Source organism: Coffea arabica, chromosome 1c (genome assembly GCF_036785885.1).
Source record: "Coffea arabica cultivar ET-39 chromosome 1c, Coffea Arabica ET-39 HiFi, whole genome shotgun sequence".
NCBI classification, from domain to species: Eukaryota; Viridiplantae; Streptophyta; class Magnoliopsida; order Gentianales; family Rubiaceae; genus Coffea; species Coffea arabica.
In genome coordinates, this window is record NC_092310.1 from 12,597,133 (window position 1) to 12,616,835 (window position 19,703).

The following is a 19,703-nucleotide window of genomic DNA, read 5'->3' on the forward strand; positions in this document are numbered from 1 at the left end:
TGACCATTAACAGACTGGCGTGGCATTAGGCTGTCTTCTAACCTGAAGATGGTTGATAAGAGAGGCATTTGGAATTATTATGCTCCTATGCGATAGGACATGTCTATGCCCTTTTGTAAGTGTGACTTCAATTGAAGACAAAAGCCACCGATGGGGCGCTTAAGCTCCTATCGCATGTGGTGCTGGTTTCTTGGGAAAAGCCACCGATGGGGTGGCTTAAGCTCAACTCGCGCGACCATTGGGGGAGGGTGGTCTGGGCATACTATAAGGAGTTTGAGGACCTGGATGTGTTGACAGCGGAAGCACAGTCCCTTCTAGTCGGTCTGAAATTGTGCGCTGATCGTGGTGTTAGCTCAGCGATTATGGAATCAGACTCGAATGTGCTAGTTCATTTAGTGGTTTCGAAAGTCTTGTCAAAGTGGCCGCTGTACAATGTCTTGCGCGAGATCAGACACTACCTTAGCCGGATGGAGGCAACCCTTCTTCATGTATTTCGAGAAGCCAATGCTGTGGCGGACACTTTAGCTTCCCTGCAATTAGGAGAGCAGCAGTTTTATGATTCACTCACAACTCTTCCTCCCGAAGCCAGAGGGAGGGCATGCCTCGATTGCCATGGAATACCTCGAGTACATTTGGGAAACGTTTGAAAAGGAGCACCTGCCGGTTATGTTTTTCCACTTTTTTGTCTTTTCTTTCATGTAACCATCTTAAGTTTTAATAAAATTTAGGGCTGGCTACCCTCCCCCAGTGCCGGGTTTTCTACCAAAAAAAAAAAATTGAGGGTCTCCGAGGATTCTCGTTTTGGTGAGTTGCTCTTTTCAAGTATAATTTCACATGTTTAGCTGCTGGAGGTTTATTGGTTACTTGCTATCAGAGATGCATTTTTTATGAGTTAATTTGATGCTAAATAGGGGTTTAGGTTGTAGAGAAAGCTGTTGAATCGAAGAAAAATCCAACTGAAAATTAATTCCTATAGAACTCCTTTTGTTTTTACTTCTTGCTACCTATCATGCACCAATTGCTGATTTGATTCATTTTTCTTTGTTTTTTATTTTACAATGGTAATGATGATGTACAAAAGAAAGGCTAAAGCTGCTGAACCAAAGGCAAAGAAGGGAAAGATGTGACGACCCCACCTCCCCCTAAGGTGTACCCTAGGATTTAGCGAGTCGCTTGCCTAACTCTCGCCAGAACTCACTCACGTTTAACTCGAGAAAAGAACTTACAATCATAGAAAAGAAATAAAACAACGATTCCAAACTTAACATATACATTGATGCTCAACTCCAGCTACAAGGCTTATATACACCCAAATATATCAAGGTGTTTACAATGCAGGTGCAACCAACCCTAGTCGAGCACTAGCGCGAGTACAATTGCAAAATTCAAAAAAACTAGACTACGCTAGCCTGTACAAGTCTCATGCCTCGCTCGTATCCTCTGTGAGAAAAACAAAACTAAAAGAATAAGCTAAAAACCCAGTAAGGTTCCATACACATAACCGAGCAATTAAATCCAGGGCATCAATCATTTAATAGAAAATAATCCAAAAAAACATTTAACATATAAAAGAAATAATAACCCACTCATTAAAAGGATACATGCTCACGTGGAGCCATTCGTTTATTCATTCGCCAACCATTTTCCTTATTCCTCCAACATTAGAAAACATTTGTAAGTGAAAACTCCTCCAATGTTTTTTACATTCATTCATTCATTTTATTTCCCGCCACTAGCCAATTCACTGGTCAGTCTCCACCAATTTTCGTGATCATACTCAAGTATACCAAATATTATCCCAGGGTCACCAATCGCCCGACCGAGTCTGCTTCTGGCTCAAGTTGACTGGCAACGAAGGGCAAGGGTCCAGTTCAGCCAAAATACTTACATTCATGCACAATTAGTATTTAATCATTTAATCATCGAAAATTTTACGTTCATTTAGGTCGAGTGCGATAAAGTACACACTCGCCTAGCAAAAATTCATTTTAGCAATCATTGAAAATATTTAACATTTAATCAAACATTCACAACAATCCACATAGTCATTTGAAGCATAACCTACAAAGAACACTCACCAATTTAAACAAAATAACATCAAAACTTTCCTTCTAGATTATGCCCTTGATCACTGACAACCCCTAAGAATAACCAATCCCAAATTGAAGTGAGCAAAGGTAATTCAAAGTTTTCGAGAGAAAACTAACACTTTTCATCTTAGTTGATACCAAATCTTGATCAAAACAACTCATATATTAATATTGAAATGCATTCAAGGATACATATGTAACTTAAGATCCAACTAATCCTAAACTCAAACCTTACATCTCACTAATATTCATAAAAGCCAGTAATAGAAATTTGGCAGCATGCTCTTTGTATTTTGCTATTTTCCAGCCAAATATGGCTTCATTTTTTTCCTCAACTCAACTCAAATTCACACATAAGCAATTTTAACACAATAGCCCTTCAATTAAGCTCAATGTCATCCAAATATAAGACAATTCTAGTAATGCAACCATAAAAATCAAAGTTGGAAACCAGTTTTGAAGACGAATGGCTAAGTAGCAGATTTGACATCTTCCAACGTTTTGGTCACATTTGAAGCTATGCTCATTGGATTAGGGCAAATTTTATAGCGTTTCGAAACTAAGACATAGATTTACATTTCCTATGGAGACATTGACACCCAGTTCGTGCATTTTCAGGGTCAAAATGTGCAATCTCAGAGAAAATAGAAAGCTACCTGCAAAATAGGGCTTTTGACAGTCAGGGGTATTTTAGTCATTTCACACGCTACAGTGCTCAGATTGAGCTAAAATTTTACAGGCAGATAGTTAACTCCATTCCCTACAACTTTGATGTTTTGACCTAGCCTTATTCTGTGACGACCCCACCTCCTCCTAAGGCATACCAAAGGGTTTGGCGGACCGCCTGCCCAACTCTCACCAGGACTCACTCACTCGTATCTCACGCATACATCCATAGACAATAAATAACATCGCAAATCAAACTTATAATATACATCGATGCACAAATCCAGATACAAATCTTCTATACATCCAAAATACTTCAAAGTGTATACAATCCAAGTACAAAGCATCCTAAGCGAGTGATAGTACAAATCAAAAGTCAAAACAACTAGTCTATGCTAGTCTGTACACGTCTCACGCCTCGCTCGTACCCCTGTAAGGAAAACAAAACTAATAAAGTGAGCTAAAACTCAGTAAAGTTTCAAATATCAAATTGGACAACAAATAAAGTAAAAGTAGCATAAGAGTGAAATAGCGAGCAAAACAAGTCAAAAAGTGAGTAATAACACTTCATATGGCCAAAAAAAACAAATATTTCACATTTCACATGTAAGGATATAGTTGCTCGTATATAGGCTCCACCATAGCTTGATCGATTGGTAGTTGACACTCCGTCAACTTTCACGTAAGAATATAGTCCAGTAGGACACCACTTAACTCTAATCTCCGTCCATCGATCAAACCCCTTACCGGACCCGAACTCCACAATAAACACTGATGGTAACACTCGATTATACAGATTAGTCGAGGAGATAACACTCCGCTCAACATCACTAACTACCCAGAGTTCGTTATTTAATCGACCAGACCCTTGCCGACTCGACTTTACTAACTAACCACAGGGATTCTGGAATTCCATGCAAGATACAATTCATATGCATGTATAGCAAGTCAATTGCAATCGATGAACAAGAACAAATCACATTAGGGCAAGTGCGATAAAGTACACTCTTGCCCTATCAATTCATTTATATTTCATGTAATTACATTGGTCAAGTATTAAACACAAATGTCAAGTTCAATCAGATATTTGGAAGCACTCACCAAAATACAGTGCCTCTAGTGATCACGTCTGGGTTGTACTCCGGGTTTGGAGTCCAAATCTGCAACAAAACTTTGTTTAAGAACTTTGAAAAGCGACTAAGGTTCGAAACTTAAACGTTTCGTTCAATAAGAATCAAGTAATTGAAATTTGTTTGGAGCATATTCGTGAAACACTTACTCGCTTTTCAAACTGGGAAATTTTGTAGTAATTATACTTGGAATTACCATTTGAGTCAAAAGAACGAGGAAGACGTATTTTTAGCAGCCGTTATTTCATTTTTCAAGGGTACAAGTTCGGCCAAATTCTAACTTATATACCTCGATAAAAGAAGACACAAATATCCTAGATGGTTCAAATGGTATTCGCTCTCAAGCCTTACTCAAGTCGCAAGTATATCTACCTAGCCCTCGAGCATAAATTTGGGTAGTACGCCCTTTGTATGTACCTATTTTCTAGTCATTTATGGTTTCATTCTTTTTCTCAATTAGTCCCCAAGTCACACACAAAATAATCTCATTTCAATAGCCATTCAATAGGCTCAATGTCGTACAAGTACAAAATCAAGTTAGAAAAATATCCGAAAATGAAGTTTAATTCCTAAAATAAAAGACAGATTTGACATCGATTACGGACACAACCGAAGCTATGCTTATCGAATTGGTGTGAAATTTATACTGTTTTGAAGCTAAGATAAAGGACTACAACTTTGATGAAGATCATTCCGTCCAGTTTGTAGTGTATCCAGGTCAAAATTTCAAATTACAAAAATAGAATCTCACAATTAGGCTGGTCAACCGCACTATGCATAAACGATAATAATTCAGGCTACCGAAGTCCGATTGAGGTGTTTTCAAGGCCGTTGGAAAGCTAATACATAACACTACAATTTATGTGTTTTGGCCAAATGCTAATTTAGTACATATTAGGGTGAACAGATGCAGTTAGATTGGTGAAATGTCAACACTGTCCACAAAGCTCTACCTATGGCAGTTAGGGGTATTTTTGTCTTTTCATGTGATACAGTGCTCGGATTGAGCTGAAATTTTATATGTAACTATAATACATCCTTCCCTACAACTTTCATGTTTTGGGCTAAGCCTAATTCGGTCTCCCTCATGGTCAAACAAAACCAGTCAGAACAGGGGAATTACAAAATCGAAAACTGAAATTCATGAATACAAGTGCTAATCTTCACAATTCTAACTTGAAACACCACTTCACTTCCTTGTCTACACTTATACACAGCATATTCCCTCTAAAAAAAAGAAATATGACTGAACAATACAAAACCCTAACTTACCAATTCTCCAAAAATCATCACAACTACTTGCATAGCTATCAATCAACCAAAAATATGAATTGTATAGCAACTTAAGCAAGAATAAAGGAACTAAAGATGATGGACAGCCAATATACTTCAATAATATGCTTACAAGGGATATCCTTCACCTCTCCTTGCAAAGTTTAGCTCTCCAAGCTTCCTAAGCCCTCAAATAACGATTTAATCGGTTTAGAATCTTGTTTTTCACTCACAAAAACTAAGCTACAAGATTATAATGGAGTTTCCTTTCCTTGTGTTTTCTCTCTCAAGGTTTCAGCCACAAGCTGAAAAAAATGAAGAAGAATGAAGCTTCAAGATGGTTTTAAAGCTTAGTCATAGTTTGGGTCAAAGGTTCTTGGATGGTTTCCACTTGTCCATACAAGATCACATCTCAAGTTTTTTCTTTTCCTTTGGTTTTTTGAGATCAAATATTTCGGCCCCCTTGATCAACTTTAGAGTTGATATTTTGGCTCTAATCATAATGAGATTAACTTGATAAAATGGTGGTCAAATGGTGTGTTCAATCGGTAGTGAACGGTACTCGTCGGTTCGAGCTGATTTTCCTTAAATTGCGTTTACTAAGGTTTTAATTTATTATTATCACTTCTAATCATACACTTAATATCATCTAAAACTCACTCTTAATCACCAAATTTAATCTATCCTCCGTACCGGATAGTCACACTACGGATAGGCCAAAAACCCTAATTCGCACTAACTTGAAAACGAAAAGAAAAAATCTTTAATTCTATGTTCATTTTCACTTATTGTGGGGTGATTGGATAGTAAGGCTATTATAAGGTAATAATTTTCAAATAAAAGGGAATTTTTAAGAAAAATATCAGGAATTTTGCAAGTCCTCACACTCTCTCCCCCTTAAGAGAATTTCAACCTCGAAATTCATACCTTTAGTTGTAAACAACTCGAGATACTTCTCTTGCATGTCTTTCTCCAGCTCCCAGGTTACTTCCTCCACCTCATGATGTCTCCATAGAACCTTAACCAGTGGAATCTGCTTGTTTCTCAAGTCCTTTACCTTCCTATCCAATATTCAAATGGATCGTTCCTCATAGGTTAAAGACTCGTCGAGTTCAATATCTTCTGGTGGAAAAACGTGAGCCGGATTCGGATAGTATTTCTTAAGCAAAGAAACATGAAACACATCATGAATCCGAGACAAACTAGTCGGTAAGCCACTTTTCCTATTCACTGGAGTATACTGAAAGGTTCAATATATCTCGGTTGCAGCTTTTTCTCTTTTCCTCCTTTAATCTTTCCTTTCAATGGAGTAACCCTAAGAAATACTTTATCCCTTATCTCAAACTCCAAATCCTTCCTCCAATGATCGGCATAACTCTTTTGTCGGCTTTGAGTTATGTGAAGCCTCTGACGAATCATCATTACTTTTTTGTAGGCTTCATCAACCGAAGGTATTGTAGCTGGATCTATGATCTTTCTCTCCCCTACTTCATCCCAATGGATTGGCGATCGACACTTTCGTCCATACAATGCTTCATATAGGGCCATTTGAATAGAAGAGTGATAACTATTGTTATACGCAAACTCTACCAGGGTTAGATATTGGTTCCAACTCCCTCCAAAATCTACAATACAGGCTCTCAGCATATCCTCAAGAGTTTGAATGGTTCTCTTAGATTGTCCATCGGTTTGAGGATGATACGTTGTACTATAGTTCAACTTAGTTCCTAGAGTCTCTTGCAATTTTTGCCAAAATCGAGATACAAATCTGGGGTCTCTATCAGACACGATACTCACTGGTACCCAATGTAATCTCACTACTTCATCCATATAGAGTTTGGCCAGTTTGTCCAAAAAATATTTCATATTAATTGACAGGAAATGTGCGGTCTTAGTTAGTCGATCCACTATCACCCAAACCACATCATACCCTTTTTGAGTTTGTGGTAACCCTGATACAAAATCCATCGTTATATGCTCCCACTTCCATTCAGAGATCTCTAAAGGCTGTAACAGACCCGACGATTTTTTATGTTCAGCCTTCATTTGTTGGCACATAAGATACTTTTGTACAAATTGGGTAATCTCCGCCTTCATGTTATCCCACCAATACAGACTTTTGAGATCCTGATACATTTTACCACTACCTGGATGCACCGTATACCTAGAACGGTGAGATTCATCTAAAATCTCCCTCTTTAATTCTTCATCCCTAGGCACCATGATGCAATTTCAAAATCTTAAAATCCCATCAGGACCTACGTTAAAGTTAGGCAATTCCCCTTTTTTCACTCTTTCTACCCACTTCTGCACCGTCAGATCTTTCATTTGGCCCTCCTTAATCCTATCCAATAGTGTCGATTTCATCTCAATATTTTCAAAAATAACTTTCTGTGGCTCCAGACGCGGGTTCCATTCACATACATCCTCTAACAAGTGCCACTCTCCCACCATTAAACTTGCTAGTTGAGCCTTTCGACTTAAAACATCTGCTATAACGTTGGTCTTTCCTGGATGATAGTTAATCGTACAATCATAGTCTTCTAAGATCTTCACCCACCGACGTTGTCTTAGATTTAGCTCCTTCTGGAAAAATAAGTACTTAAAACTCTTATGATCCGTGTATACCTCAAATGTCACCCCGTATAAATAATGCCGCCATTTTTTCAAAACAAACACAACAGTTACAAGTTCCAAGTCATGGGTTGGATAGTTTTGCTTATGAGGTTTTAACTTCCGAGATGCGTAGGCAATCACATTCTTATTTTGCATCAAAACACACCTTAACCCCTCTCTCGAAGCATCGGTATGAACTAATAGCTATCTGTCCCATTGGGCAAAACTAACATTGGAGCCATGGTCAATTGCCTTTTAAGATCTTGAAAAACATTCTCGCACTTAGCATCCAAAATGTACTTTCCTTGTTTCTTTGTCAAGTTCGTTAGGGGTCTCACAATTTTTGAAAAATTCGTTATAAATCGTCGGTAATACCTCGCTAGACCCAAAAAGCTTCGTACTTCAGTAGGATTCTCTGGCCGTTTTCATTTCGTTACAGCTTCTACTTTAGTCGGGTCTATAGTAAGCCCATCCTTTGAAATGATATTGCCTAGGAACGCCACTTTCTCTAGCCAAAATTTACACTTGCTAAATTTGGCGAACAATTGGTACTCTTTTAGGGTTGTAATACTATCCTCAAATGTTGTTCATATTCCTCCCCTGTCTTTGAATATACTAGGATATCATCAATAAACACCACCACGAACTTATCCAAGTAGGGTTTAAACACTCGATGCATTAAATCCATGAACGCCGCTGGGGTGTTAGTTAAGTCAAAAGGCATTATAGCAAACTCGAAATGCCCATATCGAGTGTTAAAGGCCGTTTTTGGCACATTCTCCTTTCTGATTCTCAATTAATAATACCCTTGTCGAAGATCCAATTTAGAGAACACCACCGCTCCTTGTAATTGATCAAACAACTCATTGATGTGGGGCAAAAGATATTTATTCTTAGCGGTTAGTGCATTCAAAGCACGATAATCAATGCATAATGTTAAAATCTCGTCCTTCTTTTTAACAAATAGCACTAGAGCACCCCATGGTAACTTGCTCTCATATATGAATCCCCGTTCTATCAAGTCTTGCAACTGAACTTTTAACTTCTTAAGTTCAGCGGGTGCCATTTGATAAGGAGTTTTCGAAATGGGAGTAGTTTCGGGTGCTAGATCAACTTTAAATTCAATTTCTCTTTTGGGAGACAATGACCCCAACTCCTCCGGAAATACGTCCGGATACTCACTGATCACCGACATGTCCTCTAACTTAATCTTTTCTCCTGGGGTGTTAACTAGAAAAGCTAAATAACCGCATGCCCCATGACTAAACAATTTCCTAACCCTTATTCTCGAAATAAGTGCAGATGAGGCTAACATACCTCTCACATCGAACTTTAAAATTGCCTCACCTGGTATGCAAAACTCGACCACTTTCATCATACAATCTACCCGAGCATGATAATGCGCTAGCCAATCCATGTCTAAAATAACATCGTATCCTTTAATGATTAGACTTATAAGATCGACTATTAATTTCCATTCACCAATCCAAATATCGCAATTTCTATACACCTCATTCGCAAGTAAAGTTTGATTACCCATCGGTGTTCTTACTTCTAAATCATAAGGTAGCTTTTCAACTTTCATGTCAATTTCTAGCATAAATGTATGGTTAACAAAAGAATGCGTGGCACCAGAATCTATCAAAATTTTGGCTAACCGATGAAAAACAGGAATCGTACCTTCCACTATCTTTGTTGGTTCAAATACTGATTGCTGGTCCAACGAATACACCCTGGCTGGTACACTTGACCTGGTCCCTCCTGCATTGGTCGGTTGCAGGTTCGATTTAGCAACCGATTGAGTATTGCTGATAAGTGGGCAATTTGCTATTTGATGTTTGTACTACCACACCTTAAACACTTCCGCGCTTTTCTCCAACAGTTATCTTCAGTATGGTTTGATTTCCCACAATATCCACACGATACTCGGGGAGTAGAGGTCTGGCCCCCCTGTGGACCACCTCTCCCCTGTCCTCTTCCGCCTTGGCCTTCCCCCAGCGTACCTCCTCTCGAAGTACCCATAAACCTTCCATCCCCAGCCCCACAATCGATTTTAGAGGGTGGCACACTTCGATCGCTCACCGGGCACCCCTTTTCGTTTTATGTGAAAATTTTTCACTTATGCCCTGACAGTCTCGATTCTCTGGGCCTTCTCCAAAACTTCAGTAAAAGTATTGATATGGACCGCTGCTAAGGTCTCCTGTATTTCTACATTGAGCCCTTGCACAAACCTCCGCACTCTTCTTTGTTCCGTAGCTATTAATTTAGGAGCAAATTTGGATAATTTCGTAAATTGAGTCTCATACTCAACTATACTCAAAGTTCCCTGACGGAATTTAATAAAATCGTCTTCTCTCTTTTCTTGGACGATAGGTGGAAGGTATTTTTCGTTAAACTCTCGCACAAAGTTCAACCAGGTCCATGCGATTTCCGCTCTTTCCCACTTAGTTCTAACCACATTCCACCAAGCTCTGGCTGGACCCTCAAATTGAAAAATCGCAAATCACACCTGTCTATCCTCCGCATAGTTTAGAGCGGCAAAGAAATTGATCATGGTTTCCAACCATCTCTCCGCTCCCTCAGGGTCCGGTCCTCTCAAGAACTTAGGAGGAGAGAATTTTTGAAATCTCTCTAGAGCCCTATCTTGCCCCATGTCGGGATCCCTAACTTGGTTCACAGGGGCTTGACCCTGCTGCTCTACTAAACGGGTAAGGATATTAGTCATTTGCTGAATTGCCGTCGCCACCTGATCTCCCCATTCCGCTCGGGGTCCAAGTTGCGGCTCAGCTGTTCCACTTCTTTCCCCCCTCGGTTCTTGCACTGGTTCTTGGGCCTGTCTACCCCTTCGCCCACGATTAGAGCCACGCCCTCGGATAACTCCCTGATCCTGACTCCTTCTACCTTCCATGATCCTTGACTGACCAATCATATAAATATAGACAAAATAACGTATGGCTCAGATAAAATATTTTCAAATCATAAAGCAGGGATAATAAAACACATGCAAAATAAATATGGCCTTTATATACATAGCAAAATAAGGCACATAGCAAGTTAAAAGTGTTGTACATGCCAACTAGTCAAGTCAAAGGCTCACACCAGCTAAGGGACACAGAACAAAATGAGCACTATATACATCAACCTTAAAATGCCAAAAACAAAAGCGACGTGTCATCCCACTATGTCCCTAACTACCTCACAAAAATCCCTCAAACCCTAAACTAGGGGTCTAGCTAGATGCCGACCCAACCGACTCAATAGGTGCAATTGGCTCCTCCTCCGGATGCTCTTCAAGATCCTCCTCGAGGTCCTCCTCCGGTTCCTCCTCAGGAATACCAGGGACCACCTGACCTTGACCTCCCTCAGCCAAGTCCTAAACCACATCCTCCACTAGAGCCCCGCACTCAGTCAGGATATGGTAAGTCCGGTCTCGGACATCTCCGACTACCCGTACAAGGTGACCAGTAGCTGCCTGAGCCTGCTCTCTAAAGGCATCAGTCCACTGCTGCTCTTCCAGAACAGAAGCCTCCAGCTCTCGAATCCTTGCACTATGTACTCGGAGGGCTGCCTAGAGACGCTCTATTTCCGTCTGGTACCTACGATTGGCACTACCCAATTGTCTCCGTTCATCATCAACTGCAAGGGCTACCCAATCGGGGTAGGAACAGGTCTTCCAGCAGTCGCAGTGCCGGAACTTGCGCGCCGGGGACCACCGACACACGGGCCCACCGGGGCTCTCCTGGTAGGTCAGTACGCGACATACGGGTCCCTCGAGGCGTATCTCATCAGTAGGCACGGGTTGAGATGGCCCAGCACCCCCAACAGCATCTGTACCCGCCATCCTCTACATTACAAGTAATATTACAAAAAATAATATGTTAGACATATAAATCGAGGCAAAGGGCCTATTCTCAAGTGCGAAACTCTAGCCTATCGTAACCAAGTTATAACCAAGGCATAGCAAGTATAAATCACTCGAGTTACCCAAATCAATTCAAACTTAGGCTCTGATACCACCTGTGACGACCCTACCTCCCCCTAAGACGTACCAAAAGATTTGACGGACCGCCTGCCCAACTTTCGGTGGAACTCACTCACTCGTATCTCACGCATACATCCATAGACAATAAATAACATCGCAAATCAAACTTATAATATACATCGATGCACAAATCCAGATACAAATCTTCTATACATCCAAAATACTTCAAAGTGTATACAATCCAAATACAAAGCATCCTATGCGAGTGATAGCGCGAGTACAAATCAAAAGTCAAAACAACTAGTTTATGCTAGTCTGTACACATCTCACGCCTCACTCATATCCCTGTAAGGAAAACAAAACTAATTGAGTGAACTAAAACTCAGTGAAGTTCCAAATATCAAATTAGCCATCAAATAAAGTAAAAGTAGCATAAGAGTGAAATAGCGAGCAAAACAAGTCAAGAAGTGAGTAATAACACTTCATATAGCCAAAGAACAAATATTTCGCATTTCACATGTAAGGATATAGTTGCTCGTATATAGGTTCCACCATAGCTTGATCGATTGGTAGTTGACACTCCGTCAACTTTCACGTAAGAATATAGTCCAGTAGGACATTACTTAACTCCAATCCCTGTCCACCGATCAAACCCCTTACCGGGACCGAACTCCACAATAAATACTGGTGGTAATACTCGAGTATACCGATTAGTCGAGGAGATAACACTCTACTCGACATAACTAACTACCCAGGGTGCATTATCTAATCGACCAGACCCTTGCCGGCTCGACTCGACTAACTAGTCACAGGGTTTCTGGAATTCCAGACAAGATACAATTCATATGCATGTATAGCAAGTCAATTGCAATCGATGAACAAGAACAAATCACATTAGGGCAAATGCGATAAAGTACACTCTTGCCCTATCAATTCACTTATATATCATGTAATTACATTGGTCAAGTATTAAATACAAATGCCAAGTTCAATCAGATATTTGGAAGTACTCACCAAAATGTAGTGCCTCTAGTGATCACGTCTAGGTTGTACTCCGGGTTTGAAGTCCAAATCTGTGATAAAACTTTGTTTAAGAACTTTAAAAAGCTACTAAGGTTCGAAACTTAAACGTTTCGTTCAATAAGAATCAAGTAATTGAAATTTGTTTGGAGCATATTCGTGAAACACTTGCTCGCTTTTCAAACTGGGAAATTTTGTAGCAATTATACTTGGAATTACCATTTGAGTCAAAAGAACGAGGAAGACGTATTTTTAGTAGTCGTTAATTCATTTCCCAAGGGTACAAGTTCGGCCAGATTTTAACTTATATACCTCGATAAAAGAAGGCGCAAATATCCTAGATGGTTCAAATGGTATTCGCTCTCAAGCCTTACTCAAGTCGCAAGTATATCTACCTAACTCTCGAGCGTAAATTTGGGCAGCACGCCCTTTGTATGTACCTATTTTTCAGCCATTTATGGCTTCATTCTTTTCCTCAATCAGTCCCAAAGTTACACACAAAATAATTTCATTTCAATAGCCATTCAATAGGCTCAATGTCGTACAAGTACAAAATCAAGTTAGGAAAATGTCCGGAAATGAAGTTTAAGTTCTAAAACAAAAAGATAGATTTGATGTCGCTTAGCGTATCAGACACAACCGAAGCTACGCTTTATCGAATTGGTGTGCAATTTATACCTTTTTGAAGCTAAGATAAAGGGCTACAACTTTGATGAAGACCACTCCATCCAGTTTGTAGTGTATCTAGGTCAAAATTTCAAATTACAAAACTAGAATCTTGTAATTAGGCTAGTTAACTGTACTATGCGTAAACGACAATAACTCAGGCTATCGAAGTCCGATTGAGGCATTTTCAGTGCCATTGGAAAGCTAAGACATAACAATACAACTTCTATGTTTTGGCCAAATGCTAATTTAGTGCATATCAGGGTGAACAGACGCGGTCAGATTGGTGAAATGTCAACACTGTCCACAGAGTTCTACCTATGGCAGTCAGGGGTATTTTTATCTTTTGACATGCTACAGTGCTCGGATTGATCTGAAATTTTACAGGTAGCCATAATACATCATTCCCTATAGCTTTTATGTTTTGTGCTAAGCCTAATTTAGCCTCCCTCATGGTCAAACAAAACCGGTCAGAACAGGGGAATTACAAAACCAAAAACTGGAATTCATAAATACAAGTGCTAATCTTCACAATTCTAGCTTGAAACACCACTTCACCTCCTTGTCTACACTTATACACAGAATATTCCCTCTAAACAAGAAGAAATATGCCTGAACAATACAAAATCCTAACTTACCAATTCTCCAAAAATCATCACAACTACTTGCATAGCTATCAATCAACCAAAAATATGAATTGTATAGCAACTTAAGCAAGAATAAAGGAACTAAAGATGATAGACAGCCAATATACCTCAATAATAGGCTTACAATAGATATCCTTCACCTCTCCTTGCAAAGTTTAGCTCCCCAAGCTTCCTAAACCCTCAAAGAACGATTTAATCGGTTTAGAATCCTGTTTTTCACTCACAAAAACTAAGCTACAAGATGATAATGGAGTTATCTTGTGTTTTCTCTCTCAAGGTTTCGGCCACAAGCTGAAAAAAATGAAGAGGAATGAAGCTTCAAGATGGTTTTAAGGTTTAGTCATAGTTTGGGTCAAAAGTTCTTGGATGGTCTCCACTTGTCCACACAAGATCACATCTCAATTTTTTTTCTTTTCCTTTGGTTTTTTGAGGTCAAATATTTTGGCCCTCTTGATCAGCTTTAGAGCTGATATTTTGGCTCTAATCATAATGAGATTAACTTGATAAAATGGTGGTCAAATGGTGTGTTTAATCAGTAGTGAACGATACCCGTCGGTTCGAGCCGATTTTCCTTAAATCGCATATACTAGGGTTTTAATTTATAATTCACTAACTTATTATTATCACTTCTAATCATACACTTAATATCATCTAAAACTCACTCTTAATCACCAAATTTGATCCACCCTCTGTACCGGATAGTCACACTACGGATAGGCGAAAAAACCCTAATGCGCGCTAACTTGAAAACGAAAAGAAAAAACCCTTAATTCTATGTTCATTTGCACTTATTGTGGGGTGATTGGGTAGTAAGGTTATTATAAAGTAATAATTTTCAAATAAAAGGAAATTTTCAAGGAAAATATCAGGAATTTTGCAAGTCCTCACAGATTCGACCTCTAACATGGACGAATATGCAGGTCAGAAATAGAGCGGATTCATCATTAATGCTGGAAATTTGATGTTTTAATGCTTAAAACTAACACTCATGCCTTTAATCATTACCCCAAGTCCCTATCCAAGCTGATAAATATCATATACTAGATAAACAACCATAATCACAACTAAAAATTACAAACCTTAGCTGAAAATTATAAGCTAATAAGCAAGACCGTGAAATCTTCCATAAAATCCATCACTATCAAGCCATGTATTGCTTCAATTGCAAAATAAGAAAGAAAAAGAGAGGTTTCTAGTATAATACCTCAAAACCTCCAAAATAAGTTGTGATACAAGGACTTTCTTCCACCCAAAAGTTGCACCAAGCTCACCTCCAAGCTTCCCCAAAGATTAATCGGAGTGGATTCAAGTTTCATTTTACTTTTCTCAAGAATCAAGCAAGCTATCAAGATGGAATTTTTGGAAGTTTTGCTCTCTTTTCTTTCCCTATAATTTCAGACAAGGTGAAGGAAGTGGAGAAGAAATGAAGCCAAGAGAAAGATAAGAAGATAGAAAATTAATTTGGTCAAAGTTGGTTGGATCCTTGACACTTGTCAAGTCAAGATTTCCCTTCTTTGTTTTTTTCTTTTCTTTCCTTTCCTTTGGTAAAAAATGGTGGCTTCTTTATACGATATTTTAGGGATGATTAGCTGAAATAAAAGCAATGTGATTAAGGTAATAAAGTAGTGTTCAAATGATATACTCACTCGGTAGCAAACAGTGCACGTCGGTTCGAGCCGTTTTTCCTTAATTCGCACGCACTTGTGTTTTTACTTATGGTTCACTAGTTTATTATTATCACTTTTAATCACATACTTTTCCTTACCTAATACTCATTCTTATCCACAAATTTAGTGCACACAGCTCACCAAGTGATCACACGGCAAAAATACGCGAAAACCCTAATTTACGCTAATTATAAAACTAAAGGTACAACCCTTGATTCTATGATTTATTGTAACTATTGAGGGAGTAAATGAGTAGTAAAGATATTATAAAGTAATTTAATCAAAATAAAAGAGTATTTCAAGAAAATAAGAAGAATTTTGCGAGTCCTCACAAAAGAAATCAAAGAATCCAGATGCACCAAAACACTCTCCAATTCACCTTTCCTAAGAATGTTTTCTTATGACTTGAGGCATTTTGTGTCAAGTCGATATGGTGAACATTCCTCTAATATTACAAGACCTAATTAGTATCTTGTCTAATGGATGGTTTTATTCATTAATACTCAGCCATTTATTTTGCTGCAAAAAAATTTGTCTTTTTCTTATTTGTCCATCACGTGAGGCATGTGGATGGATCTCTTTCTAGTTTTGGACATTCAAAAAAAATAAATAAATACAGGTTAACAAGAGGGGGGAAAAAGAAGATGTTCTTGTGACTTGCAATCCTGCTAGTCACAAGGTTTTTGGGTCTCACTTTTAATGGTTAATTATCGGGTCCCCATTGAACTTGTGACCAACAAAACATGACACAAAAGATTTTTTATGAGTATTATTTGCATGTCACAAATAAATTCTAGTTTTTTAACTTTCTATTACATTCAAAATTCAAGTCATAAAAAGTATTCTTGCAAGTCACAATTGATAATGTGACTTTCGTATATAAGTTATAAAAAATTGTGACTATTAAATCCTTGACTCTCTTTTTTTTTTTTTTTTTTGAAAAGACCTCTCATTTTATTAAAATCAAGAAAATTAAAATATACAGGCTTCAGTGAGAAATAGCTCGAGTACGAATCGCAGGAATCTGCGACCTATCTAAACCTAAGGCCCCCCTTGCCAACCTTGGCAACTCAGACTGTGTCGTGTACAAGATAATACCCTCAGATTGTGTCCCAACCTTGGCTAAGGCATCCGCCACTTGATTCATTTCCCGATAACAATGCCCCACCATCCACTCCAAACTTTGGATTGCCAGTAACGTTTCCAGATCCAACCGAACTAACCACGGACACCTGAATCGTCGTACCAGTAGGTTGACTAACACAAGAGAATCCACCTCCACCCGAATCCACGAGAATCCCCGAAGACGGCATTGTTGCACCCCAAACACCAAAGCCTTTATCTCCACTTGTAGACATGTCAGTTCCCCAAAAGGAACAGAAAAGCCAAACAAAAAAGCACTAGACGAATCCCTAAGAACACCACCCCCGCCACTAATGCCCGGGTTGCCAAGCGAGCACCCATCCCTATTTAACTTGAAGTCTCCTGGGCTGGAAATTCCCAACAAACCACTCTATGGGAATACCGAGGCCTCCACCCAGAGAAGGTGGAGAAGACCGCCGGCCAGGAGCCAACCCCAATAAACTCACCTGCAAACTTCCTGGAAAATAGCCCTATCACATCCGCCAAGATACGATCACAAATGGTCTGTCGACGCAGGAGCTGCCCTTCAAAAATTGCAAGATTCCGTGCCAACCAAATATGCCAACAAATAATGCAAGGCAAAACCGAGTGTAATGACTCCATACGAGAGTGCCGAACCGGTTGGCACCACCAAGCCGCCAAACGCGACCGCACCCCCATACCTCTATAACTCACTCCAGCGCCATTCCCAAAAAAGGTCCACAAGAACTGAGCTAACTCACCTTCCGCAAAGACATGATCCAACGATTCAGATTGCGAGGCCAAGCAGCAAAAACACTTGGAAGGGCCATACACTTGCAATCTTCCTAGGGATGACGCCAACGGTAACCGATCCCGCAGCAGTCTTATCATGAAGAATGAAATCTTGATTGGAATTACAGGGTGCCAAACCCTATCAAACATGAAAGATGAGGGAGTCTGACTACCAAGCAGCACGTATGTGGAAGCAATGGAAAAATCTCCTGACTCTGTCAAGGCCCACACCGCACGATCGTCCGTGGACCCCACTGGGGCAACTTTAGTAACTATCTCTGAGACTATGTCATCAGGAACCCAAAGCCGTAGCAACTGTTGATTCCACCTTCCATTCAATACGAAATCCCTAACTAAGTGATCGGAAACACTTTGTAACCGTTGACACAGAGGACCAGATCCCATCCAATTGTCAAACCAGAAATTACACTGTCTTGACCGCACCTCCCACCAAAGGTTTTGCTCCGCCACCTAACGAATTTGAAGCAAACGCCTCCACATACATGAACTGCCCTGAACCGCCGCTACCATGCATGGATGACTCTGCCGACAATATTTGGCTCTCATAAATGTCGCCCATAAACACTCTTCCGTACGGAAACGCCACCACAATTTGAGCGAGAATGCTGTATGAACATCCAGTAGCGATCGAACACCAACCCCGCCCTGTGACAAGTCGGCACACAGGTCTACCCACTTAATCCAATGATGTCGGAGGCCACCTTCCCGCTCCCCCCAGAGAAAATTTGCCATAGCCCGTTCAACTAAGGCTAGAACTCCCTTCGGAGGACATGAAGCTGCCAATAAATGAGTTGGGATTGCTGAAAGCACGTGTTTGATGAGTACAATCCGACCCCCATGGGATAGAAAGCTGGACCTCCATGATGAAACTTTAGAAATAACTGACTGTACCAGCTCCATGAAATATAGGCACTTCCGGCGCCCCACAAAAAGCGGACAACCCAAATAACGCACGGGAAACGACTTAAGACCAAACCCAGTTACCCGTCGAACCCTTGCCACACAGTGACTAGGCAATTTAGCATGCACCATGAACCCGCACTTCTGAACATTAATCTCCAGCCCCGAAACTGCTCCATAGTTCTCAATAATCTGCAAAACACATCTCAGCGAAGAGGATGAAGCACCTGAAAAAACCAGGACGTCATCTGCATAACTGAGATGAGTGATCTTAGGACAGCCCGCGGAACTGAAAAGCACTTGAACTCCCGATGCTCCACTAACTGGTTCAAAGAACGGGACAGCACCTCCGCGCCAATAATAAACAAACCTGGGGATAACGGGTCCCCTTGACGAAGCCCTCGTGTAGACTTAAAGAAACCCACACTGGCCCCGTTGATTAGAACCAAAAACCATACATTCGAGACCAATTTCCAAATCCTATCAATCCATTGCTCCCTAAAACCAAATCTCCTCAAAACCATTGTCAAAAAAATCCAGGAAACACGGTCATAAGCCTTTGACATATCTAATTTCAGAGCTACATCGGCATTTCTGGAGGTCCTCCCCATATTAGAGAGCAACTCTTGTGCAAGCAAGAAATTATCCGATATAAGCCGCCCCCGAACAAAGCCACTCTGCTGTGGGAAAATGATCCTCGGAAGGACTAGGGCCAAGCGATCCGCCAAAATTCGCGAAATTAACTTGTTAACAAAGTTACACAAGCTAATCGGGCGGAATTGAGAAAAATTCTGTGGGTGCCCAACCTTAGGAATGAGTGCAATAGAGGTCGCTGTAATAGCCTGAGGCAAGTCAGCCCCGCAGAAAAAACTACACACAGCGCTAACCACATCCGCACTGACAACTGACCATGCAACCGTAAAGAACTTACCCGTATATCCATCCGACCCCGGTGCACTCTCCCCATCCATCGCGAACACCGCACTTCGAATCTCCACCTCAAAGGGAAACTGCTCCAGCAAATCATTCTCCTCATCAGTCAAAATTGTTGGGATATGCTGAAGCAAATCAGAGGAAGATGCTGGACGCTGATCCGTAAACAACCCCTCGAAGTACCGTATCACCTCTGC

General features: G+C 40.2%; 2 protein-coding genes across 2 annotated transcripts; one reads left to right on the top strand and one right to left on the bottom strand.

Moving 5' to 3' along the window:
* Window positions 1-206: 206 nt before the first annotated feature.
* LOC140004621 (uncharacterized) lies at window positions 207-647 on the top strand. Its single transcript, XM_072044757.1, has one exon. The coding sequence runs from the start codon at window positions 207-209 to the stop codon at window positions 645-647; it is 441 nt and encodes a 146-aa protein (XP_071900858.1).
* Window positions 648-16,744: 16,097 nt separating this feature from the next.
* Window positions 16,745-18,057, bottom strand: LOC140004622 (uncharacterized). The gene is made up of 3 exons (XM_072044769.1): window positions 17,562-18,057; window positions 17,346-17,423; window positions 16,745-17,241 (listed from the first exon to the last, which is right to left on the bottom strand). The coding sequence occupies exons 1-3, from the start codon at window positions 18,055-18,057 to the stop codon at window positions 16,745-16,747; spliced, it is 1,071 nt and encodes a 356-aa protein (XP_071900870.1).
* Between the last annotated feature and the right edge of the window lie 1,646 nt (window positions 18,058-19,703).